Genomic DNA, 27,837 nt, shown 5'->3' with positions numbered 1-27,837 from the left:
TCAAATGTTAAAACATACTAATACCTCAAATGTTAAAAAATCACATGACTATTTATTTGGTATAAGAATAATAAGTTGGGAGGTTAATTAGTTAGCCTAATTATATAAGCATAAAATCAATCAGTAAGAGATGTTGTTTGCAACTCTCAAACTTAGAGCGTATGTGATCTTGCTTTTTTTTATTTAAAGAATACTAGTAATATCACATATATTAATATTCTGACAGTTATCGGGAGATATAAATATTTACCTTCTTTGGTTTCTATGAAAGACCCCTTAATGATAATCAATTTATCAAGATTTCTTTTTGTGACACCTTATTTTAAGTATTTGTAGTGGAATGGGGATTTTGTGTATTTCATAAATGTGACAGCAAGCATTGTCATCGTCAAGTTAGCGAAAGAAAAATATACCTTAATCCTTATGAAGTATATGAAGAAAAATACCTTAATCCTTAGAGAAAGTTCATCTAACGATTGCAAGTGTATCAAATGAAATTCGGTGACATAACTTTTTTTTTCCAATTTAAATGGCTTATATTATATAGTTTGGCTACATACAATACAAAAAATACCTATAACCATAATTTAGTGAAAAAAACATTTAAAGTGCTATTAGCAACAAGATGGTTTGAAGTTAGCCATAATGTATTTGACAAAGTGTTGCAAGGAATAAATATTATTTTCTATTCTTAGGGGCATTTAAAAAGAAGATTGTACATAGCCCTATTTAAGGAAAAATAGATCGTTTATGTTTAATAATTTAATCCTAATTTATTTGACTAACTAAAAGAAGATAGTGGCTTTTGGATAAATTTTGAATGCATGGTTCGGACAATGATGTTTCGGTTTGGCCATTCTATTGCCCTTTAGACGGAGTGGACTTAGCTCGAACGTCCGATCAATCTAACTACTAATTTTCAATGGCTATATTTTTTATGTTAGGAACAAATTTTGGACATCTATATAAAAGATATCACCATCAACTTTTTGCCTCAACAAGCGGAGGAATTTATGTAAGAGCTTACAAGTCAAATCCTTTGATTCCTATCACAAGTTCATGAGGATAAATTGTATATTCTTTCATCTGGGAGCTTATCTTTGCAAATTCACACTATTGAGTGTGAAATTGAGGTTATATTTGTACTATTCACAGTTCTAGAGTTTTGATTCTTCTTGTGATAAGAATAGAATTGTGTTTACATGAGGTTTCTTATTAAGAAGAAGCAAAACATCTAGAGAAGATGATCCTCACTTATAATACATCAAAGCTACTCTTCCAAGGAATAAAAGTCGTGACTAAAGAATTGGTGAATCCATGGAAGAATATTGATCCTCAAATATACGTGGGCTTTGTCACATCACTTGTTGAAAGAGGAACATGGTGAAGAAATATCGAGACTTGAAAGAACCAAGAAATATAGTCAAAGTACTATAAATAACTTGTGTTTAATTTGTCTCTCCTTACTCTTTTACTTTCACAAGTGGTTCTTTAAATTGAACTAATTGTTCTTTAATCAATCTAACTGCACTCCTAATTAAGCTTGATTTAGGGCAAACATAAGGGGCTTTTGATTAGTGGTTACCCAAGTTTGATTACTTTTAGTCCTAAGAGGTGACAGTAGAGGGCAATGGTAAATGTACTTTGTGAAATATAAAATCTGTCTACTTTAATTCTTGAAGCATAATCCACTTGAGTGCAAAAGTTGTCTCACTATATTTTACTTAGGTGGGACAAACTTTATATTAGAGAGATTAAAGTGTCCATTTTAAACTTTACCAAAATTAGAATACAAGGGGTGCAAAGTGAAATTAACCTTTATGAGTACTATTTATTGAACTAAAAAGAACTTTATTTTAGTTGTGCCCCTACGGAATATTTCTTCTAACTGCACCACTATTCGAGCTGGAGTTCAAGATCGAATGAAGTAACTTAATTGACCCTAATTGAGCTCAATTAGCTTAATTAAGTTTCAGTACTTTTGTTTTAAATTTTCTAAAATAAGGGATACAATAAATTTACAATAATAAATATATAAAATAAAAAGATCAACTTTCAAACCAGACACATGTATACTTGGACTAGATTTGTTAATATGTTCAAGTTGCTCAAATTTAGTTAAAACTCAATCACCACAAGCTCGAGTTTGAGCTCAAACTATGACCAAGCAAACTTGCAAGTAGATTATTTGAGCTCAATTTGATTGCACCACGAAGCATAAGATTATTGTGATTAAAGGATGATAACTAATCCCATTTATTAAAGCTAACACTAACAAAACAAATTGGATGAGTATACAATTGTTAACGCTATCCTTGATCATCTCACAAACCAAATTGGGTGATTTTGCAATGGTTAACCCTATCCTTCACCATCTCACAAACCAAATGGACTCGAAAGTTCATCCCATTCCTTAGATAAAAAGCTTAATAACCACAAATTTCTGAAAGCTTAGCTCAAAAAAAAATTCTGAAAGCTTAATAACAAAAAAAAAATTTCTCCAATAATATTTCAATAAAATCAAGCCAAACTTCTTGTCAGAGCTACCAATTATCACCATTTGAAGGCTAATTTCTCAGAATATATGTCAAAAAAAGAAAAATCTATCAAATGTAGCTCTGACATGGGAGTGGTACAAAATTATAGCTACCCTGACTAAAAACGACAGTAATTTTTTTTTTGGCAGGCTACCATGCACGGTCAGCAGACTTAGCACGGCAGCCAGAAGCGAGTTTTTTTTTTTTTTTTTTTTTTTTTTAACCAGGACCTCAAAGTCTTCTAAGGAACTGGATATACGTCAAACTTATATTTGTACAAGTCGCAGCTCGTTTCTAGAGAAGGAAAATGCAGTTATAGATGACATTAATGTGACTGATGGATGATGTCAGTTTTAGTTGAGAATGTATGGTACTCCAAAATTAGTGGGTGCGAGTCTTGTCATCATGGAAGAATGGTGATTCAGAAATAGACATACATAGCAAAATCCCTTGCTTATGCATGGTTTCAAAGTTGATTAATCTAAGCTAAACTCATTCAGATTGTGGTTTTCCAAACCAAATTGAGTCTGTACTGATTCACCGTGCTGGTTATGCACGGTAGCCGGCTGACTTTTTGGAAAAAAAAAAAAAAAATTCACTGTTGGCTATCATGTTGACTGTGCACGGTAGCCGGTTGCCTATTTAAAAAAAAAATTTTGCTGCCGTATCTAGTTAGCACAGCAGCTATAGTTTCGTACCACTTCTATGTCATAGTTATATTTGACGGACTTTTCTTTTTTTGACTATATTCTGAGAAATTAGTCCATTTGAACCCACCACCGTGTATTGCTTCTAGCAAACCTTTTTCATATATTGATATAGTGATGGAAAAGAAGAGACATGACCAAGATCTTCCAAGTTTGTAATCTTAATATTTCATTCGCCCCATCACATCACATGAATACTTATACTTGGGACTCTCGGTGACATATTTTCTATGCCAATCTAATGTCACCTCTAATATTGCACCAAGTGTCCTATTATTATTTGCATTTTAATTTCTAATAATTCAAATTGGTTTGGTTTAACACAAGTTTTCTCTACCCTCTAAACCTTTGAACCAAAATTAACCGATCGCTCCAATAATACTCATCTTATTACTTGAGCAAGCAGTGAAGTCAGCTGCCATGGCCGCCCGCTCCATCTTCCTCACTATGGCTCGGTAACAACTGACAATTTCCATCTCCATGTGTATTTCTGTATTTCAGTTTCCTTTGATCCTTTTCCATCCCTTTTGCTGAAAAAAATTAACCCATAAAGAATTTCTTGTCTGCAGTAAACTAAGGCGAAGGACTGCATTGCAATATTTCTATACTCCTTCTCCTTCTGCAAGCGAGGTTGAAGTTGTAGCATGTGATCAAGCAGATGAGGAGAAGGGTTCTGATTCTTATTCAGAAACTACGACGAATGATGATTTGAAGAGAAGAATAATGAGGCTTAGGCTCCCTAAAAGAAGCGCCACCAATGTCCTCCACAGATGGGGTTAGTGAAGGCAACAGCATTACCATCTCCGACCTCCGTCAAATCTCCAAAGACCTTCGTAAATCTCAGCGCTATAAGCATGCCCTCGAGGTTCCATCCCCCCTTTTTCTTCTTCTTTGCTTAATAACCTAAAGTTCCCCTTTTCTTTTCTTTTTTTTTCAAAAAAAAGGGTTTGATTTTCTATTTTCTTGGTTTGATTGATGTCCATTGGTTGAATGGGAAAAGGATGGTTAGTAATTCTGGTGAATTTGATATGAATTTGAAGGCGGCTTTGGCATCATGTAGATAGAAACCAACTGGCGCACTTGAATTCCATCTGTAAAGTTAAAGCCATTGGCATTATATTCATTTAATAGATCGATCAAGCGATGAACCAGATGTATAACCATTAGGGTGGAATTGAACGTAGAAGTTGAGATGTTTCTTAGGATTTATTGGAGCAATCAGATAATTTTGGTTCAAAGATTTAAAGGATAGAGAAAACTTGTATTAAATCAAATTAATTTGAATTATTAGAAATTAAAATGCAAATAATAATAGAACATTTGATGCAATATTAGAGTTGACATTGGATTGACATAGAAAATATACCACGCGATCTCAAGTGGAATACTTCAGCCTTTGTTAACCAAATTTTTTATTTTTGTAAGCAAAGGCCAATGATTGTTATTTCAACAAACTATCTGGGAGGTAAGCGTAATTTCACCTTTGCTTACTCGCAGCCTTACAATTTATATAGAGTTACCAAAATTGAATTCATTTCAAATTTCCTAATTTTACTTTTCTTCTGTTAAAACCCTTCTCTATTAATTACACCTGCAAACCCGTTAACCCAAAACCCCATCGCCGTCGCCTGCACCGGCAACGGCGAATCCCTCCCTGTCGAAACCCCACCTTCTGAAAACATACGCGTAGAAATCTTTTCCGCAATCCAGAAAATACAGAACAAATATGGACGACGGAGAAGGAGGTCTAAGTTTCGATTTCGAGGGCGGTCTTGACCTGGGCCCCACTCATCCTACGGCATCCAATCCGGTAATCCAACCCTCCGATGCCTCAGCTTCGGCCATCGGTGCCTCCTCCGCAGCCGCTAATATTACTAATAATAGTTTGAACCCATCAGTAATTCCTCCGGCTGCGGCGGGGGTGGGGGCGGCGGCTCCAGATGGCGGAATGGGTACAAATCAGAGGAGGAGCTTCCGGCAGACAGTTTGCCGGCATTGGCTCCGGTCTCTGTGTATGAAAGGTGATGCTTGCGGATTCCTTCACCAGTATGATAAATCTCGGATGCCGGTTTGTAGGTTTTTTCGGCTTTACGGGGAATGTCGTGAGCAGGATTGTGTGTACAAGCATACTAATGAGGATATCAAGGAGTGCAATATGTATGTATCTTTCTTCTCTTTTTCTGCTTCTTGGTTTTTTTCTTTTTTTACTTCTATTCTTGTTCTTATATGGCCGTATACTTGGCGGTTAAATTCTTTTTTTTTTTTTTAAATTTGCATGGATTGTAATTTGTAAAACCTACAATTGATATTGCTAATCAGTTTTGTAGGCTGGTTTGATAATTTGTGGAAATTGGGAAATCATGTTTTCTGGTAGAATTTTATTGAGTTTTGGCTCTTATTGGGTTTAACTATAGTTTAAAGTATGAAGGAATTTAAAAGTTCTAGTTCTTTTTAAAGGTTAGAATTTGGAAGAGTGGAATTTTAGGAATTGAGTTGGAAGTATTTATTTTGGTTGCTTTGTTGTCTGCCTAACTACGTTAATTTATTCTTTCTGGGGTTATTCCTCCTTGCTATGTTCATGTCTCAACAATGCCACCTTTTTGCTGGAATTTGACCTTTCTCTCGTATATATCTTGTTCCTTATCGGGGTATAACTTGTAGCTAAGAGAAAATTATAACTCCTATAAATGAAATTTCCATTATTCTCGTATTTGTACTTTTATTTGTCCAAATCATGTTATTTCTTCAGCGAAAGATACAAACAAGAAGTATTTCACAAGCTGGAGCAATTTCTAAGTGATTGAGATGTTGTTCAATGTCTCTTCTGATGGATGGTTGTTTTTCACAGGTACAAATTAGGGTTTTGTCCAAATGGTCCTGATTGTCGATATAGGCATGCAAAACAGCCTGGACCTCCACCTCCTGTAGAAGAAGTCCTCCAGAAGATTCAGCAATTGACTTCCTACAACTATGGAAATACAAACAGGTTTTTGCAAAACCGGAATCCTAACTATTCACAACAGTCAGAAAAGTCTCAGTTTTCACAAATACCCAATGGTGCAAATCAAGTTGCAAAACCTACTACTGCAGAGTCCCCTGCCTTGCAGCAGCAGCAGCAACAACAGCAGCAAGGTCCACCGCCACAACAGATCAGCCAGGCTCAAGCACAAAATCTTCCAAATGGCCAGCAAAATCAAACAAATAGAATGGCAACACCCCTGCCCCAAGGAACATCTAGGTGTGTTCAGAGTAACAAGGTCTTCTATTAGGTCATGTAATCAGGCATTGTACTTATTTATGGATGTTATATATAAGGGTTGTCCTACATCCGCTGTAATAAATTTCTTGAGCGTCATGGTAGCAAACATAATTGGTTATACATCTATTTTTCTTCTGCTACATTCTTGGACAATGATGTATAAATGAGCTTTTGCTTGTTTTCCTTTGCTTTATCTTGTTTGGCATCTCTATTTCACTTTTAGGGGAGTCTTGTTTGAGTATCTGTTATTTCTTTGGCATAAAATGCTATAATTAGTTGACATGTTAAAGTAATCTTTATTGAGTCTACATAGTTATCGATGTGGCACGTTTAGGGTTCATGGAATTGGAAACAATCCCAGAAGCATGTTTTATCCTAGTCGATCTGGGTTTATAGATTACCTTTTCAAATAAATGTTCCTAACATGTTCAGTTGCTTGTTTATTTCTGTATTTGGTTCTAGTTACTGAGTAGGACAAATGCGTTTGATGACCTGACTGGGAAAACATTACAAACTCAGCCGCATAGTTGCCTGTAGAGATGTCATATTCTGGTAGGACTCTTGCATTAAGGATGACTTCTTCTTAAGGTGACAAATAAGAATTTTGAATATTACATAACAAAAGATGCATCATCTTATAGGCCAGAGGCTTCTAGATGATCAATTTGATTAATTACCAAGTTCCCGGCTAATATGAATTTTTTTTTTTTTGGGTTTTCTATCAAACTGTTTTGAGTCAGAATGTGTGCTGGTTTTTTTTTTTCCTTTTTCCCCTTCCAGTTGACTTGTCTTAGTTCTTTGCTCACAATACTTGTTACCAGAGAAGATTCTTCTTGTTGAGTGCCATGTGCTTGCTTTCTGTGTCACATGCTTTGTATTCCTCTAGCTTTATCAAATTTAAAGAACAGGTTTATTCTTGTTTCCGTAGGTTGTATGTAGGTAATTCATTTGTATGTAGGTAGTTCATTTGCAAGCTTTATGTTTACTACAGTAACTAAGTACTCATTTAATGTATATGTGTTTGGATAATTGTTATGTTGCATTTTACCTACCTCTGTTTCAAAAGCTGAAATGTCACATGTAGCCTTGTTTTATTTTTCATAGAAAAGATTCATTGCAGGTACTGGCCTCATTACATATGAATTGTAATCTCTATGAGAATAGATGGTTGCTTTTTGGATTTTATCTCCAAAAATTAGTAATCTTTTTATGACCTATTTTCTTATTGGGTTTCCTTCTTGCCATTTTTACTGGCGATGAATGTTGCAAATGTTCTAAAAATGTTCTCAAAATTTATTAACCATTTAATTTTGTTTATATGCATACTTCTCAGCCAAATTGGTTTGAATCAGTTTTTCTTAAGAATCTCCTTTTATCACATTCTCCTCTGATTTTTATGGTTTTTTTTGTTGATGAAATTGGAATAGAATCCTGTGCATATTACAGCTTGATGGAATAGAATTGTTTCTAATCTATGTGTTTTTTCCTAAGTCTGTATGCTAAATTTTTCTTTGTTGGAGCAGTCAAGTCATTTGATTTATTTGACTTTTGCTTCATGTATTTGTCTTTTCTTTCTGAGTTATTTTTCTGTAGAAGTTTCTTAAAGGAATGGATTGACATGACTTATTTGCCTTGTAGTTGTTAGAATTTGTGCTTAAGTTGCGATTTTTTTATGGTACTTTGATGTTATCTTTCTACGTACAGTTAGCATGTAAAGTTCTGATCTTTCATCGTGGACCTGGCTTGCGGGATCTGTCCGATGGTCAATTACTTGAAACTCTATTTACAGCTGTTTCTGTTTATTTTGACTGATAGGTTCCTTTACTCTGAGGACAGGGGACTAGTTATCCTAGTGGTGTACCCAATTTGTCTTTTAGGCATGTTTTCTGTATATATGAGTACGTATTTTGGATGTAACTGCTACAGGATTCAAGTCAACGAGTGGGTTATGGAGTGGTAATATTGTAGTTGAAAAAGTTTTAACTTCTTGAGAAAACTAAAGTCTGTTAAGTAAAGTGTAAAGTTTTGGATAGAAAGGGTTATGGTGATTAAGAAAGATTTCGACCTTGAATAAGCTAAAAGCAATTGGTGGCCTGTCAGTTAATGGTTTTTAAGCAGGCTTAACTAGAAATGTGTTGGAAGAGGTCTTGTTGGATGAGAGTCTGATGATGATTGTAACACCTTTTATTTCTGACATTGGTTACTGGTAGGATGAAAGCACTGGTGACTAAATAGGCCTGGAAGAATGTGGAATTAATAGCTTTGTTGTGCTTGGACTCTTTCAAGATCTTTGAGAACTTGAATCAAGTGGGAATTGGGTCCTATTTTTGGGGAATAGACTGAATCACTAGAACACTTTTTGAGATTGAGGACATGAATGTTCTGTCTCTTGATACTGTAAGACAAGGGATTATTCTAGGATGGCTTTCCTAAGCTTTATCTCAAGGATGTTGGAATGGTATTTAGGATGTTTTTCTCGAGGCATGTTCTTCAATTTGGCCAATGGTGTCATGTTTCTAGATCTATGTTCTTTAGAAGGGGACATCTATGCAGATTAAGGATCTTAGATCTATCAGCTTGGTCTCTACTCTTTTTAAAGTTTTGACTTGAGTACTTTTTGCAAATGTTTTGAACTTGTAATGTTAAATTACAATCATTGAAGATAAGACTGATAGTGGATGCCTGTCATGTAGCCAACGAATTGGCTACAGAAGTCCAGGACATTGCATTTAAAATTGACCTAAAAGTCGAATGACTGAATTGTATCTTTTGGTCATCAGTTTCAGAGAAAAAAGCTTTAGCTACAGGTGGCAAGAATTCGTGGATGCCTCTATCGGTGACCTGACTAGTACTTTGTTTATAAGGAAAATAGGTGGTTTTTACTCTGGATCCCTTGTGGACAAGCTGTACCTTGTGTAATAGGTTTTATTGTATTCTGTAAGTTCTTTACCCCGTGTCATGCATCTAGTTTGAGAGTATAGTTAGAGAAATTCCCACTTCTATCTTTTTCCCACATAGTTGTTCCTTGACAAATTTGTTTGGGTACTCTTCCTTCTAAAGCCAGAGCTTTTAAATGCTTTTCCTCCCATAGTGGTTTATCAACAACTTTTCCTGCTAAAACCAGAGCTTCTACATGACCAGTAGGAAATGGAAAAACAAATCTCTTTTCCATGGATAGAATCATGGCTAATGATTTTTGACATTTTTTAGGCCTCAAAGTTTCAGTGTGTGCCACCTAATTATTGTTCCCTCCAAAGTCAAATGGTCATGAACAAGTGAAATTATCTATTTGATGATACTGGGTGGAAATTATTAAGAGGCACCACGGGGTTGCTGCCCAAGAGAAACTAGTAGTCATCTCCTTATGCAGTGATCAGCCCTATTTAAAAAATCAGCCCAAGTTAGACTTTCAGTGGAGAAGTGGGTATATATCCAAAAGCAAAGTGTGGCCTAGAATTAAGAGTTGACTTTTTCCTGATTCTAGTGGTCTCCATTGGAAGCTCTATTGTTTATGGTGCTTTTCTTGGTGGGTAAACTTTTGAATGTTTTGGAAAGAGAAAAGTTAGAGCCGAACAGATAACACTTGCAGGATTGTTTTCAGGGACATTTCTCTGCTTCTTCACTCTTGGCTAGTGCTTCTAGTGTGCATACTGATATGTCATTGAGAAAGAAATTGTTTTATAAGCTGTTCATTCTCATTCTCTTTGGAGGATTGTTCAATTCTACTTATTTGTGTCATCTCTTCTTTAATGAATTACTTTTTGTTCATGTGAAACATGAACTTATTTTCTTTGCTGTTTCCTCAGATAACGGGGAGTAAAGAGATAGAGCCATGATGATGTTGTTGGCTCTGCTAGATAATTTTCTTTGGCAACATGTTTTGCCTTGCATTGGGAGTCGGTCTTGTTCGACTGATTGTATCACTTTTAATTAAGTTGTTAAGACTGTTGCTACTTAGTATCTTTTGCAAACTGAAGCAGAGGGATGTGGATGCATCTAAGTCTAATTTCTGGGAGATTGGTAAACTGTAATCAGGTAATCTTAGATTGCCGCATAGACACATTAGATTTGTGTGTTTGTCAATGATTTTCCTAATTTGAGAGGCCAACTGTACGTTAACTTATATAGTTGAAATCTGGGATTTGAATGCTTGTTTGAATGGATACATTAAAGTCTTTGAGCCAATGTCTTAGTTCTGTTCTTGACTTTTTCCAGCTTTTTGTTATGCAATGTGGACCAACATCATGTGATGTAATCATTGGGTCATGCATTACTATTTTTGCATCAAGTTACCTCTGACGCAGAATATTTTATTCTACTCTTTGTTTAGGGAAAATAGGTTGGAGTTCTGTATTGGCTTGACAATGACATTGAAGAGCTTTCATATGGCAATGGATTCTGTTCATCTTGCTTCCACTGTTTGAACCATTACATTTGTGACTTTGCATCTCAGACTAGTTTTTCTGTACAGTATGGTGTACCACAAAACTAGTCTCCTCTAGTGTAGTTCCGGTTTATTTCAATTTAGCTTCTTTGTTTGGGAAGAAATTAACTATGATTTGCACAACAAAATCAATCATTAGCTTGCAGTGACATTGGATGTTGATAATCCTTGCTGATTGTAACTGGGCAAACTTCGGTTTTATAATTCATATGCTTGATGTTCTTATTTGTTAATGGATGAATGCCTCAAATGCTTGTTCAAAATATTTTCCTTTTGGGACGGTAAACAGGAGCTTCCTGCCTTCTCTTTGGACAAATTTGGTTGTCGTTAAAATTTTGTTTACTAGCCTCAGGTTCTGGAAGACAGGGTTTGACTTGGAACATACACTTCATTTTTATTATTTCTGGTGACACACCACTAAAGAGTTCTCTGGGTGATGAAGATGATTATTATTTCTGATACACAGTATTAAGAGTGTTCTGGACGGGGAATGAAGTTGAGATGAGAATAATATGCTTGCTTTGCTTTCATGTGCATTGACTTGAGGTTTTACATGTTTTGACTGTTTTTAAATACTAGCAAATGAATCCTTGGGTCATTCTGTACTCTACTAATTAAAAATAATTCAAAATGCATATTGCTTATGGCATTGCAAAAGTTTTGAGCTAAATTCAGATAAAGCAGTTTTCCCTTTATTTGTGCTTTTTCCATGAGCTATTTTCCTTGTGTCTCTTAGTTACTTTATTTCCGCTTATTTATTTCTTAGTCAAAAAAACTTATTTTTTATCATAAATGAAGTATAGGTACTTTATAGTCAAAAGTTGCAACCGTGAGAATTTAGAATTGTCGGTACAACAAGGAGTATGGGCAACTCAGAGGAGCAATGAGGCCAAGCTAAATGAAGCTTTTGATTCAGCGGATAATGTTATTTTAATTTTTTCAATTAACAGGACCAGACATTTTCAGGTTGGTTGAATTGAACCAAGCTGTTTTTGCCTCTACAAGAGTTGCTTGTCTAATTTCTCACTGGTTTATAGGGCTGTGCAAAAATGACATCTAGGATTGGTGGTTCAGTAGGCGGTGGCAATTGGAAGCATGCACATGGAACTGGGCATTATGGAAGGAATTTTTCTGTGAAATGGTTAAAGGTACCATGTTAGTGCCTTTTCTCTTCTAAAACCATCACCTAAATGTTGGTACTAAGTTCTCTGCAACCATTGTAATTCTTCTCTGCATTTTGAGACCAATAGAGCTTGCTGTTTCTTTTTGGTCTAACTTTTGTTTTCTATCCAATTGAAGTCAATTACCCATGAAATGAAGCTAAATTGTATAGTAAGGTCTCTACCCTTTTATTTTTCTCCTTTTAAGAACTTACTCATCCTTTTTCTTTTTGTAACCAACCCAAGAATTTGCTATTTCTAATCTTAAGATTCTTTCTACAACATCTTTCTCGACCAGAATTTCAAGCAATTGAGAGCTACTCATGACAAGACTGATAATTTTTGGTTTCCAATCCTATGGTCTCTACCATGCTGTCATTATTCTACAGCTGTCTCTTAAAGTTTTATGAGGATGAAGCAAAGGATACTTGACTATTTTAACCTATTCAGATATTTACCTTTCTCAACTGTTATTGAATGCATTTATGTTCTCAAAAAATGGGGAAAAAAGAATAAAAACAGAAAAAAACCTTATGTTGCACACGAACTATCTTTAACCTCTATTTGTCTGTCTGTTCCATCCATTTGTCTCTCTGAGTGCTGATTGCAGAGTTGGGAGGGTGTGTCTAGGACATGCTTTTCATTTATAGAGTTAGTGGGCAATCCTCAAAGAAGCTTTTAGCTCAACAAAATTCCTTCCCCAAAGTGTTATGTAATGAGTGTATATGGTGCAAGGACATAAAAAAGGACATAAAAAGATAATAAACCTCTGAATGCTAATATATCAATTGAAAATGGGTTGGTATCTAGACACTATAATTCTGGGTAATGATCATGTACAAAGGTCCGTGTTGTTTGGTTTCATTTTCTCTATTTTATATCTTAGTTACGGGTATTTGAAGATAGAATTCTTGCATGCTTCTCAAGCTGCTGATTTCTTATTAGACGATGTTTCTGAATACAAGACTTTCTTACTTTGAGGTAGTGAGTGTTATCAATGTCAATAAATCAAAACGATCCCTTATGATTTGGCTCACTCTTGAGAATTACTTTTTTTAACATCACCCATTCTTATCGTTCTAGTTTCATGTCTAGATGTTTTTGCTTTGTTTTCTTATATGCTTGGAAGATTAACCAGATCTTACCTTGTGTACATTCATACAAACATTGTTTGCTGTCTGTTCTAGTCTGTTTACATTTCAAAGTGCTCTTTTGGCAATTTAAAACGGGAAAATATGATTAGTCATGCATGTTGTATTCTTGAACTTTTTTTTTTTTTTTTTTTTTTTAAAGTTTCATTTTTCTGGAATATGCTAGTAAAATTTGTTTTATTTGTTGCAAGTGCCTGGATCTTTGCTGTTTATTGCCAAAAGTAAGTTGATATACTTCCTAATTTCAAATTGACTTGCTTAAAAAATAGGGGAAAAAATAAATTTATCATGACACCAATTTGGTAGAGACCTGAGTAATGTATGTGATGAGGCCAGAAGTTCTGTTTCTGTGTTCGTGCAGCTTGAAAACTCTCAGAGAAACCTTTTCTTATTTCTTATTTCTTTTTTTTTTGGGGGGGGGGGGTTCAATTAGAATGGCATCTGTTGAATTCAAGCTCAATAATTTTTGGCCTAGTTTTTAACTCGCTCTTATTTAAACCCCAGCACTGTCATTGCTTTGGTGGTTAAACTATATTAGCTTAATATGTAGCAAGTAGTTGTGACTGTTGGTATAAGTTCTACTGTGCACTAGTTACTTGATTCTCCTTGTTTTGCAGCTCTGCGAGTTGTCCTTCCATAAAAGTCGTCATTTGAGGAATCCATACAATGAAAATTTGCCAGTGAAGGTACTAAAAGATTATCTTTTTGCTCTCACATGCGCTCATGGGCACACAGACATCTTCTATGTTCTAGAATTCTGTCTTTACTTTTATCTTCAACTTAGATTCAATTAGTTGTTGTTCAGTTGATTCAAATCTGACCGTCTTTACTGTTATCTTCAACTTAGATTCAATTAGTTGTTGTTCAGTTGATTCAAATCTGACCATCAACAGTCTTTTTGAAGCTGAAAGTGCAGTGGAGTTAATAGGTGAAATAAGAAACACTTGAGAGGGGAGGAGGAAAAAAAAAGGTGAAGCTGAGAGTGCTAAAGTTTCTATTACTTCATTTTCGTCCAAAACTACTCTTTGGGCAAAGCAAATATTTTAAAAAGCAAACATGTCCAATCAGTTTAACTTCTGTCTCTCCTCTAGTCGTTACACATATAAACATATGAGATAGATAGATGCATTTATGCATGTACGTCTGGATGCTTATGTTTATTCGTCTAACTTCACTTTGTTATCGTACTCTTTTATTTGTAAAGTCATCTCATTTAATGATGTACTTGAGGAAACTGGTTATCAGTTTTTCATTTGTAAGTTCAGTTCAGTCAAATGATGTACATTGAGCCAGGAATTATACCAGACTGCCTGTTTCCAAAAAACTGATTAGAAACCCAGTTTGATTTCCAAAATAAGAATAAAACTGATTTTTAAGAAATAGGACAGAGGGAAATCTAGGAATTACGCCCAGTAAAACAAGGAATTACTGCTTAGAACATTGGTATTACATCAACTCTTGTAATTGAACGTTAGAATCTTCTTATACAGTTACTTGCCTCTCCTCTTGGAGAGGAGGTGTATGTTGTGCAAGGCAACTAGTTGGTATTAAGTAATCCTCATTCACATCAGCTTGGCACTTAATTAAAAGAGCTGCACTCCAGAGAATTTGACAAGAGGAGTCCTAGTCATTCAAGTGGCATGAATCCCAGGGAATCCCTTTCTTTTTTTTTCTTTTTCCATGGAACCTTTTTGAGTTCAGTAATAATAGAAACAATAGAACTACTCATTCTATGAAGAACTTTGTGTATTTATGACCTCATACTGTTTTGTGTAAAAGTAACAAAAGTCACCTCTAGTTTCAAACTATTACATGCCTCCCTTTTTGTTCAGTATTTAGGATGAATTACCTCCATTATCACTAATTTTTTATGCATAGAAGTACATTGTCTAAATATTTTCAACAAACCAATTATAGACATCTTATGCATTTTCCATAACAACAACCCCACTTTCCCACTACTGCCAGTTCCTCCAAAGCTGGTTGAAGAATTTCCCCCAGAACCCATGAATACTTCCCTTCTTTTCCGCCCCTCCATTGAGAGCTTTAATTCGCTACCAGCTTAGCTGCATTAAAGGATTCAAGCAAAAACCAAGTGATAGCCAGGGATCTTATTGGCCTGGATCTGCCAGCAAGATGAAACTGTATCCAAGCATTAAAAATGGTCAATGTTATTATCTTTTTCCTAAAGCTGAGTGGAGCAGTTGAAACGCTTCTTTTGAGATGTTTTTGTTGGTTGTGCATAAATTGCAAAATCTGCACATCTAAAACTTTTTGCCAACTGAGTTCGTACTGTGCAGACCTCCATCTCTAAACCTGCTATTTTGAAAATGTTCTAAATTTGCAATCCAAGAAAGTAGTTGTAAAATAATGGGAAAAAGTCATACAGGGTCGTATCAGATGTTTAAGAGGGACATTTCAGATTCTGCCAACATTGTGACATCCCAACTGACTGGTAATTTGATCTGAACTGGGTTTATAATCTATACGTCCATGCATACCCTGAAATTTTGGAAATCTTTATCTTCAAATTAGGATAAAATCTTCAATTCTCAAACCTTAGTAAACTGAAAAATGCTGGGAAGACTATGCTTTTCCTTTCTGTATGTGTACTTCTACTAATATTCCTTCGTTATGTGTTATAATTACGTTTTCTTTAAAGGAAAAACTGAACCTTGGAATCGTCAATGGGCTAATTGCAGTGTGTTTCCCAGTTTCCACAGAATACATGTCTCTGAGAAGTTTTATTATGTTCCATCAGACTTTTTTGGAAGTGTTTTGTTTGGCTTTCTTTTATAGTAAAAGTCTAGTTTATGAATCAAGTTCTTGTTTGTCGTGTGATTTCAGATAAGTAGAGATTGCCAAGAGCTAGAGCCATCTGTTGGTGAGCAGTTAGCCTCCCTGCTCTATCTTGAGCCAGACAGTGAACTAATGGTACCATTTTTTTTTGATAGTTTTTACTTCAAGCTACCTTTTATGCATTTTGTGTAGGCATCAGCATTTTTTTACCTTCTTTTCCTCCCTTCATACTTAACGAGAAAACAGAGGTGTTTTTCTGTGTTGGTGAGCAGTTAGCCTCCTTGCTCATATTCTCAAGTTGTCCATCAAATTAAAAAAAGTACTGTTAAATTTACTTACATTGACTGGTTATGTCATTTCCAATTTTTAGGCAATCTATTGTACACACTGTCTGTTTTCTTTAGTCATGGACACCTCTGTAATTCATTTGATATCTACAAATACGAGGTGGAATTCCCTAACGTGTTATATATATTATTTTTTCTGGAATGAACTGTATAGATTTTATGCTCATTGCTTGGGCAACAAGTTGTGGTCACGAGTAAAAAGGCTTTAGTCTAAGGGAACCCCCAAACCCCCCCCCCCCCCCCCCCCTGAACTAGGAATGCTTTGAAGTGCTTGAGAAAATTTAGTGTTATAGTTATTGTGCGAGTAGGATGTGCCTAATTCAGTCTGTATTGAACCTTTTCTGCCTGTAACATTCATAAAACATAGTGAGACCAGGATTGAGATGATTCATCAGGAAAGATCTTTGTAGTACAGTTGAATGCTGAAATTTTGTGAGTTGAATGATACTGTCATCGTCTATGCTTCTTCCTTTGAGTTCTTGTATATTTTGTTCTAGCTATTAAACTTCTATATGATTGAAAAGTGCCAGCTGCATGCAGACCTGCACGCGAATGTCTACATATGCAAAGGTTTTTTCAATATTTTGTTAGTACTACAGTTGCAAGATCCACACACAAAAGCTGGTTGCAATAGTAATTGGGCACAAAATACTTTTTTCCCATGTTGCAAATAAAGCAATTTTTGCAGCATAGAAATTGGAAGCTGCAAAATCTTTTAACTAATTGTACTGGGTCGAAGTGATTTAAGTGGTCAACTTTTTCTTTCAGGCTGTTTGGGTTGCAGCCGAGTCAAAGAGAGAGGAGGAAAAGGCAAAGGGTGTCCCGGAAAATAGAAGTGAGAACCCAGATATTGTCCCATTTGAGGATAACGAAGAAGAGGAAGAGGAAGAAAGTGAGGAAGAAGATGAGAACTTTGGCCAGGTCTATGGGGCAGCAGCTCAAGGCAGAGGTAGGGGTAGAGGAATGATGTGGCCTCCTTTTATGCCTTTAGCACGTGGGGCCAGGCCACTCCCTGGAATGCGTGGCTTTCCCCCAGGTATGATGGCTGGCGATGGATTCTCATATGGTGGCATGACACCTGATGGTTTTCCAATCCCAGATCCATTTGGCATGGCTCCCCGTCCTTTTGGTCCATATGGCCCTAGATTCTCCGGTGATCTTGTTGGTCCTGGACCTGGAATGATGTTTCCTGGTCGGCCTTCCCAGCCTGGGAATTTCCCAGTCGGTGGATTTGGGATGATGATGGGTCCAGGAAGGGCCCCTTTTATGGGTGGAGTAGGTGCTGGCGCAGCAGTGCAACCAAGAGCTGGTCGACCAGCTAGTATGCCCCCAGTGTTTCCCCCTCCATCCTCTCAACCATCTCAATATTCAAATCGGACTAGGAGAGATCAGAAAGCACCAACCAGTGATAGAAATGACAGATTTAGTTCCGGTTCAGATCAAGGCAAGGGTCAAGAGATGGCAACCTCAGTCGCTGTAACTGATGATGACTTGAGGCATCAGCAAAGAGGGAAGGCTGAAGAAGAGGACAAGTTTGGTGGTGGAAACAGTTTCAGAAATGATGAAAGTGACAGTGAGGACGAGGCACCGAGAAGGTCGAGACATGGAGAGGGAAAAAAGAAAAGGCGTAGTCTAGAAGGAGATGCTCCCAATGGCTCTGATCTGCAGACATGACTTGCGAGGATAAAATCACATCGAGTTTGAAATTTTCTTGATCTGAAATCATCTTATGTATCTTGCAGTGAACTAGAAACATCTTATTTGTGTTGCAGTGAATTGTATTTTGGGTTAATTTCACATACCTCCCCTGAGGTTTTTTACAATTGTAGAAAGCTCCCCTCAAGTTTTAAAAATTACACCTACCTCTCATGTTTTTACTATTTAAGTAATATTTTAGATCCAAAAGGTTATACTTTTTCTCAAAATTCCTATAATACTCTTGAATTATAATTCACAACAAAAATGTAAAGGAAAAAAAATGATTCATGATCTCTATTTCATTTATCTTTACTTGTTATCACTATTATCTATTCATCAAGATCAAAATCACTATTAAATAAACACTTATCTTTGTTTTGATGTTTCTTTTTTATCTAAAAATTTTTAATGCAGATCATTGTATCAACTATAAATGTTATATCAGTTATTCAAAAGTTTACCTACAATTTTATATTATTATAAGATTTTACTTCATACACAACAATGTTCATCAATATTCCTACATTTTAATTTCATGGCTGTCACCTTTTAATACAAAATAATCTAAACCATCACTGCTAATAATCTAAACATTTTTGGACCGTTAAGTAATTTGTGCTATTTAGACCCTTTTGTATTTTTTATTTTAGGTGCCTTTTAGGCCTAGGAATTATTTTATAGGATTTTGTACTCTTTCTTTTGTACTCTCTTTCTGTTATAGTAAATCTGTTACCCTTTCGCCCGTGAATTTAGGTCAATTTGACAGAATCACGTAAATTTTGTGTTTCTCTGTTTGATTTATTTGATTTGTTATTATCTTTATCAGATTGCTAAGAACCCTATTATTTTCATTAGTCATAGACTTAACACTAGTGAGGCCCTATTTCCTAGTTATTCAAGCCTTTTATTTGTCGCAAGCAGCATCACTATCTACACAACCAATTATGAAGCTTGTATATAAAATCAATCCCTGTCCTACTTTAGAAAACATATCTAGAGAGAAGTGCAAAACTTGTCAAAGCAATAGTCCAAAGATAAATGTGTGCAAAATCACGTGAAAGGTCAGCAGCTAGCCTCAAAAGCCCTCTCTCAGATGGAGGGGAGAGTGGCATCTCAAATGTAGAAAAAGCGAGTCGTAGATGGCACCCACATCCCTCCTTTTGTGAAAAAAGCCACTGTCCAAATGATTTGTAATATTAAATAGAAATAAGGCTTGTTAGAATAAAGAAGTGGAAACTTAAAGATCTGTTAGAAGCCTCAAAGTCTCTGAAAATGTTTTTGACACTTTTTAATCCATTGAAGGGGTTTAATAGCGCTTTTTAATATCAATAAATATGTGAAATAATGGTTCAACAGTTTTGTGACTTTTGATTGTGTCTTTCACCATAAAATAACAAGTCCTTAATAAATCAAATAACTAGAACATTTGATCATTTCTTTGTAGAGAAAACTTGACATTTGCTATCAAGTTTCTCTAAAAATCCCGTTGCATTCTAGAGATAATTTGACATAACTCTAGCAAATACTATGTAGTAGAGGCAAATAATACCTTAAGAATAGTGTTCTAACATGCCTTAAGATCATCATCTTTATCCTCACTTTCTTAATGAAATTTGTGTAATATAAATTTCAACACTTTTGTATGCTTAAGTATCAATTACACAATTAATTTTAAGGTGTTATTTGTGAGTTATTGGTGCAAACGAGTCTACTATCGAAAATGTAATCAAAGTGTTGATTTGGCCTCCAATCTGTACTAGACAAGATGATCATAATAAGACAATGAAAAAAGTGCTTGAAAGTGGAGAGAAAGAAGTGTGAAGAGGACAAAGTGATAAACATTATCTTGAATCGTGTCTATGATTTGTTCATTGTCATCAAACTATCTAGGGAAGTTTGGACTGCATTGAAGTACAAGAAAACTCAAATAAAGTGTGGACAAATTTCTTGTTGAATATTTTGAATTTTGTATTCATGATAGTTCTCCTCTCCATGACCAAGTACATGATCTACAAATATTGTTAATTGAACTTGAAGATCATAGAATAGAGATTTCTATGTTATTTCATAGTAGGGGAAACTATTAAAATTACTCCTAGTTGAAATGACTATAAAAGAAAATTAGTAAACAATAATAAGACATTCATTGTTTATCATGTTCGAAAGCATCTTTCTATAAAAGAAGGTGCTTGAATTCTCTAAAAGAAAGGCTGATATTGATCCTATAATGAACTATATGGAGAAGAAGAAGAATAACAACAATAATCTTGTTGGAACGTCCAAGAAAAAGAAAATTTTGGGGTGTAAATATTAATTAAAAAGACAATGAATAATTAATATTATCCAAGAATGGTTTGTCAAACAAGTTTATGTGACATGTTTAACACAGATATTAATAAGTATGATAATTCTACTTATTTAATTGAATCTTTTCATTCTTTATGGATTGGTAGTTAACTGATAAGCGAATATAGAACATAATATTTTATGTCAAAACATAGTCTAAGAAAAGAAATGTGTGACGTACATTCAAATGTGGTAATAGTTATTTTATTATCTTGATTGATGATTGCTCAATACTAATGCATATGTATCTAAGCAAATGCCTAAATAATTGCATGAAATATATGTATCTGTGTTACTCTCAAGTGGATTTATATACTACAAATGTTGTTAATTACATTTATTCTAAATTCAATCAAGAGTATGTTGTGATCATAAGATGCTAATTATTGAAGTTAAAACTTTGGTTATTGCATATGTAAGAAAAAGGCAAAGTAGTTTAGGGTTTGCAACCACACCTATGTTTCTGGTATTTTTATTTTGTAATATGTAGCTACTATGTTTGAAGCCTTGAATAAGGTGTAAGGGTAAATCTAAACATGTTAAGTTTAGAACTTGAGTGCCTTAGACAAATTTTAACAAAAAATGATGCTTTATTTGTTGTATATGAGAATTTACAATAATTAAGTATATCCATTGACTAAACCCTTGTCAAGGGACTTGGTGAATTTAACTTCATTGGATATGGATTGAAAATCTTAATCTAAAATCACTTGCAATAGAACTACATTGACTCTAACACTACCAATAGACGAAAAGGTTTAAGGGGTAATAACAAGTTGTTAACCGATTGTGAGTACTAAGTACTGTTATATATATGTAGATTCCTACCTTACTGTTGTGTACTATTATGAGAGGTTTGTGGCGGCCCACTTCCCCTTAAGGCGAACCAGAGGGTTGGCGGATCGCCTGCCTAACTCTCGCCAGGACTAACGCAAGAAAACTGGCTGAACACCTCCGGAGTATAACTTAAACCATTACAAATTTCGTCACCCAAAACAAGCCAATCCTTAGAACGACCAAATTACTAAAATCATAGGTACATTTATACATTACAAACCACAAAGTGAAATCATAAAATTCAAGTACATTCATACAAGTCAAATAACAATTCAGGGTTTGCACTTTTCCAACTTCAAGTGGCAACCCAAGACGAAAGATACATTGTCTGATTCAAAACAACATTCATAAAAAGGTAAAGGCAGACTTCAGGTCTCTCGAATGCCAGAACCTGTCCAGGAAAACAAGTAACGTGGGGTGAGCTAAAGCTCAGTGGTGCCCCAAACATGCAATCACATAAAACAAGTAGCAAATAATAACTCCAAACTAAATTCAACAAGTAGGGAAGCGTATAACAGCACAGGGTAGGATACAGGGCTCTCAGGAGCCATTCTCCACGAACTTGATCAAAATTAACTGCAGTTGACCCTCCGTCAACTTTCACTATCTAAAATCCAAGTAGATCTTTTTCCTTAACACGCTCCGACCAACTTACTCCCACTGGGCCCGTTCTTCTCACGAGAGGATTTGGTATTACTCGAGTATACCTTTTTATAGCCTAGTCGAGGGATTCACCCAACGACGTCACAACAAGTGGTTACCAAGTCAGGATAAGAGGCCCTCCCACCCTAAGGTGTGGTACATTCCCCTGCCTGGTGGTTTAGTTGACGAGTCCACGCTCCAGTCAACAGTTGCAAGGTTTTGGTACTTGAGTTAGGATAAGAGGCCCTCCCACCCTCAGGTGTGGTACATTCCCCCACTCAGTACTTAACTAGTGCAAGCAAGATATTCGAGGAAACATTTCAAGCAAGTCACCACTCGAAAGGGCTAGTGCGATAAAGTACACACTGCCCACTTCGATGGATCAGGAAAACCACTTTCCAATTATCACATAACAAGTCAAGAAAACACTTTAACAAGATAAACATAGAACAAGCAAGGACACTCACCAAAAGTGAAGCTCAAAGGTCAAGCTGGGAATCGAAGTCCACGTCCTCGCTAAACCCTAAAAGACCAAGTTTTAAAACTATAAGTTTTACTATACAAGTTCTTGGTTTATGTATGAAAGATTATCTGGTATATAACTAGTTTATCTTCTCAAAATAAAACAACAATTCTCTTAGAGTTAAAACTAGTAAAAGTGATAAAATATTTCGTATGGTTTCTTTAAAGGTACTTTCTTTCTAGAGGTGCAAACCAGAACCAACTTACTTCAAATAAGGTTTCTTGCCGAACAAGTTTTCTACGCCTTTTATTTAAAATTACTAAAATCTCGTGTTTTTGACAATTTTCCTCTAAAACAACTAGCCAGGGACAATTTTACGAAAAAAAATCTAGAGTTTAGAAGTTAGTACAATTATTTTTTTAAAAGTAATAAGGCTAGTTTAAGCAAAGGAAAGAATTAACTAGTGGCAAGATTTTAAAAGTCCCTGCACTCGAATTTTAGCATTATCGTACTATACTCAATTTCTATAGCTTGATACTAGGACAAAATGTTTCAACAAAGCTTGGTTTAAAAGTACTTGAGTTCAAAGGACCAAAACGGACTTCACGATTCCAATTCACTTGCACATTATATTCCAATTTGCCAATATAGCAAAATCACAATTCAAATATCAATTTCACTAGGGCTTCATCAATCATTAGCCCTAGGTCTCAACAAGTTCAATTCTAATAAAAAATTAAACAAAGGAAGTCCAAGACATCAAAACAATTCCAAACCACAAGTCATGGACTTTCCAAGTGCATTTCGGCCAAATCACTTAAACAATTCTACCAAAAATTTAACTCTTGTAAAGATTACTCAAATGGCCAAGAGCTTCATCAATCATTAGCTCTTGGCATCAAACAATCACTTCTTACAACAAATCAACCAGAAATTCAACCCAAAACATAAAGGAAAGTCACGGCCAGCTTAACTCACAAGCAACTCTAGAAATTCAGATTTTTTTTTCTTTCATCCACGGCTCAATCAGCAACATGCATGTCTAATTAACTAATTAACTATCAGTTTTAATCCAAAACCAGGTTCGGACATCATCAAAAAGTCATCAACCAGCCAGAATTTTATCCAATTCTTCTCGGATGGCTTGCATGCAAGCAGATTCTGTACCACTTCGATTTTCTTGCTTAATCAAGGCTGATTAACCTCATGCAAAGCATAATCATCTAGTTTTTAGTTAGCTAAACACACATCTAGGCTCAGATCACCTCAAATTAACAAATTAAAGCTGCATTTCCCAGCTCAATCTCTCGGCAATTCCAACTTCCTTCATAACCAGATTTTCCTGTGTCTTAATTCATCATCCAAATGCACAACCATCACATGCATGCTCATAAACAACTTCATCTACCTATAATTAACTGGTCTAAGTCCAGAATTTACCTCAACTTGAAACTCAACTCACGCGACAAGAAGCTGAAATTTTTCTCTCCTCTCGGCTTGCTAATGAACTTGGTATGTCTGGTCTGGGCTCGGTTATTGTAGGCTGTGGTGTTGGTTGTTGGAGTTGATCACAACTGGTTGAGACGAAGAAGGAAATGGACAGCTCTCGGTAAAGCTGTTAATCGAACCGGGCAGCTCGCGAGCCGAGCTCGACCCGGCTCGATAAGGGCTCGACTCGGCTCGTTTACAGAGAGAAACGAGCCGAGCTCGAGTTCTAATCAATACTCGTTTAAAACACGAGCCGAGCTTGCTCGGCTCGTAGAAGCTCGATAAGCTCGAAAGATAGGGGTATTTTCGTCATTTCAATGTGTTTGTGGTACTCTAACTAAGTCATCTCCCGTGTAGCCCTAATTCTTCCTTTCCTCTTTTGGTCCTTCGTTTTCCTGTCCCATAGCCGTCACCCCGCAGCCGCACCCCAATCCCCGCAGCTGCCATTCTCACCGCCAGGTGCCATCCACAGCCGCAGCGCAGCAGCAACGGCCAGGCGCTTCCTCTGATTTTTTTCAACTCTTTTTCCCTTCCACAGCCGCAGTTGCAGCCGCAGCCGCACCCACCGTCACTGACTCACCATACGGAGCACCCTCCATTCTCGCCACCGTCACTGCTCGTGAATTCGTGAGCAGCGCCGTACGGAGCCACCTCGGTAGAGCCAGGGGCCTCTACCATACCCCGATTCACTGCATTCTGGTAAGTAGTAACCATTTCTTCTCCAATTTTTGCAATTTCCTGTTCATAGATTGCAGACGTAATAATTAATTGGTTTTCCTGGTCTAGAAATTAACCCAGCAGTTCAGTTTTTTTTTTTTTTGGATTTATTGTTTTGGCCCTTTTCCCTTTCAAATGCAATTAAAGAGATCTCAGACACAGGAAGATTAATGCCAGCCTGAAAATAGATGATGACTTTGTACTTTTGAAGATTATGGTGTAATGTGATTCCCTTTTTTTTTTAATTAAACTTGGGAGGGCTGGGAAATTATTTTCCCATGACAGGGGAGGTAAACTCCTAACATTTTACTTGATTTATGCTGCTTAAAATATCAAAATTCAATTACTGATTATACGTCAAATGCAGCTCAAGATTCAATCTTTGTGGGCTGAAGATGAATTACTTGGGATGAATGAGTATGTTTTGTTACAAAATGAAAAACAAATTATTGATATTGGTAATCTTGGAGTCTATCTATTTCTTGCAAACTGATCCCATTTTGTGCCCAAACTTTAGAATTTGAATCTAAAGTTCTTGATAGTTTAGTTCTGAATCTAGGTTATCTTTCTATGCCCAAACTTGTTCCTTTCTTTTCCTCGCTCGATTTTCGTTTCAATACATTGTTCACTAACTATGCTTAGGGTGCATGGGCAGACCTCTGCAGTTATATTTTCAATACAATTTTTTGGTTGTATAATTTCAAAACAGAAACAAAATAAGAAAAAGAATGATTTGTTCTTTTCCTGATTCCTTTCCAACTGATGGCAGAGTGTAGTTGGGCTGCATGTTTTGCATTTTGCAGTGAAGATGATGGCTTCTGAAAACTCATTGAATTGCTCTTGGTAGTCCCCTGTGATCATATGAAGGAAATGCTACATATTTGTAATCTGATGTGGTTTGGACATTGTAATCCGAGTTTGGCCATTTTGGTTTGGAAATGTTGTTATCTAATCTGTTTTGGATATTTTGGTCACTGATATGTTGTAATCTGATGTGGTTTGGACATTGTAATCCGAGTTTGGACATTTTGTTTCTCCATTTGATGGTTTTTGGCTTGTATTGTCATTTGGCTCGAGCTTGTATTGTTGAATTTGATGGTTTGGACTTGTTGAATAATAGTGTGCCAGGGTCTGATATGGTGTCTCCCGTAAACGAGCTCGAGATCGAGCTTCGAGCTCAAAAAACTTGGCTCGAGTTTTTCGCGAGCTCGAGCTCGAGTTTCGAGCTCTACGAGCTCGGCTCGATTTCAAACTCGAGTTCGAGCCCGAGCTCGAGTTTTTTACCACCACATCGAGTCGAGCTCGAGCACCTTGTGAAGCTCGAATTAGTAATCGAGCGAGCTTGAGCTAGCTCGATTAGGGGTTCGAGTCGAGCTCGATTGTCCTATGCTCGAGTTCGACTCGGCTCGTTTAACAGCTCTAGCTCTCGGCAGTGATGAAGGAGATGATGATCTCGCACAAACTACCTCTTGCTCTCTCTCTCTCTCTCTCTCGGACAGTACAGAAATGCAACTCACCGACTCTCTCTCTCCCTTGCTCAAGCTTACAAACAAAATGGAGGAAGTGTTGACTCTCGGTCCTCTTCACCAGCTCACAGATGAAATGGAGGAAGAATGGCAAGTCTCTCTCTTTTCTCTCTAGCTTACGGACAGAAGAAGATGAAGAGCTCGGCTCTCTCTTCACTCTCGGTTCACGGCAGAAGAAGGAAGTGGAAATGGAAGTGTTGTGGTGAATTGGAGTTGGTGTAGTGGGGTGTGTGTAGTGGAGATGAGCCGGCAGTATGGAAGATAGAGTGTTGGAGTGGAGAATGGAACCGGCAAAAAAAAATGGATGTGCCTGGATTTGAAGTTTGCCCAATGAAGTTCCGTGACTGCATACTTAATTTGAGATAGAGGAAGAGCTAATTTGGTCTTTTGGCATCTTGTCCGAATTTCTACTTAAGTCCTCATTCGTAATCTAATTCCAAAATTTTACACCACATGCAATTTGACAGTCTACCAGTATACTAATCTCGCAAAAATTCAATTATCGAGATTTTAACGTCCAAAGTGTAATTATAAAGGGTTTTGACCTAAAATCGATTTTGACTTAATTCTAGGGTTCCCGTTGACACTTAACATTATTAACACTTAAAATTGGCTATCGGAATTCAAAGAATTAATATTAAGGCAATAAAATAATCTACATCAAGAAATATTAATTTAACTTGGCAAAAATCAAATAACTTAATATTTTGCACAATTAAATTATTTGTAACATAAATTTTTTTTTTTTCGAGGTTCTCACAAGGTTGAGTACATGTTAAAATTATATTCTTAATCAAGTGTAAATCTTTTCACACTACTTGGTCTTATAAATTTGAAAGTGTCTTCACCTATATGATCAAAGAAATGGTGTCATTTCGAGTAAAAGTTGGGTTTGTTTTTGTTTATGATCATGAATTTAGGATGGAGCATATGATCAGTAATAGAACTAAAGTTTTTTTTTTGAATTGATCAATGTTTATAATACCATGTATGTAATATATCTAATCTAATTTTCAAATCATGGTTTAATGCTACATGTGACATTGATTTAGTTAGATTTGGTGATGCATTTTCATTAAAAGAAAATTTTGAATCTAACGATACTTTTCTTTATGCATGATATTTTGTGTGTTAGTTTGTTCATTTCATTTACAAATTAAGTAGAGGATTGTTAGAATAGTTTGTGAAATAAAATAGAAATAAGTCTTATTATAACAAAGAAACGGAAACTTAAAGGTCTGTTGGAAGCTAGAAAGTCTCTGAAATATTTTTGGCACTTTCTCTCCATTGAAGAGACTTGATGGTACCCTTTAATGTCCATAAATGTGTGAAATAATGGCTGAACAATTTTATGACTTTTGGGTTGTGTTTTTCACTATAAAATAACAACTCTCTAACAAATTAAATAACTAGAGCATTTGATTATTTTTTTGTAGAGAAAACCTGACACTTGCTATCAAGTTTCTCTAAACATCTTATTGTATTTTAGAGATAATTTAATATAAATCTATAGTAAATACTTTGTGTAGTAGGGACAAATAACACTTTAAGGTCAGTATTCTAACATGTCTCAATATCATTACATTTATCCCCATTTTCTTGGTGAAATTTATGTGATACAAATTTCTGGATATTTGAGTGATTATATATGAATTACACTGTAAGGATCGAAAACAACCTAAGAGGGGGTGAATTAAGTTGATTAAAAATCTAATT

At 35.8% G+C, this 27,837-nt stretch overlaps 1 protein-coding gene across 1 annotated transcript; it reads left to right on the top strand.

The window, feature by feature from the left end:
• The first annotated feature begins 4,804 nt into the window (after positions 1–4,804).
• Positions 4,805–18,260, top strand: LOC113783613 (30-kDa cleavage and polyadenylation specificity factor 30). The gene is made up of 7 exons (XM_027329797.1): positions 4,805–5,401; positions 6,093–6,482; positions 11,751–11,913; positions 11,985–12,095; positions 13,876–13,944; positions 16,106–16,192; positions 17,173–18,260. Exons 1-7 carry the CDS (start codon positions 4,971–4,973, stop codon positions 18,076–18,078), a joined length of 2,157 nt encoding a protein of 718 aa, XP_027185598.1. The 5' UTR covers positions 4,805–4,970; the 3' UTR covers positions 18,079–18,260.
• The last annotated feature ends 9,577 nt before the right edge of the window (positions 18,261–27,837 follow it).

This window comes from Coffea eugenioides, chromosome 9 (genome assembly GCF_003713205.1).
Source record: "Coffea eugenioides isolate CCC68of chromosome 9, Ceug_1.0, whole genome shotgun sequence".
Classification (NCBI taxonomy): Eukaryota; Viridiplantae; Streptophyta; class Magnoliopsida; order Gentianales; family Rubiaceae; genus Coffea; species Coffea eugenioides.
This window is presented reverse-complemented; position numbering and strand designations above follow the sequence as displayed.

Bases quoted from the DNA above. Each gene is read 5' to 3' on its own strand.
- LOC113783613 (XM_027329797.1), top strand. From the start codon at position 4,971: ATGGACGACGGAGAAGGAGGTCTAAGTTTCGATTTCGAGGGCGGTCTT. The intron at 6,483-11,750 runs GTGTGTTCAGAG...AATGAAGTATAG, and splicing joins CTGCCCCAAGGAACATCTAG to GTACTTTATAGTCAAAAGTT. The intron at 16,193-17,172 runs GTACCATTTTTT...TTTTTCTTTCAG, and splicing joins AGCCAGACAGTGAACTAATG to GCTGTTTGGGTTGCAGCCGA.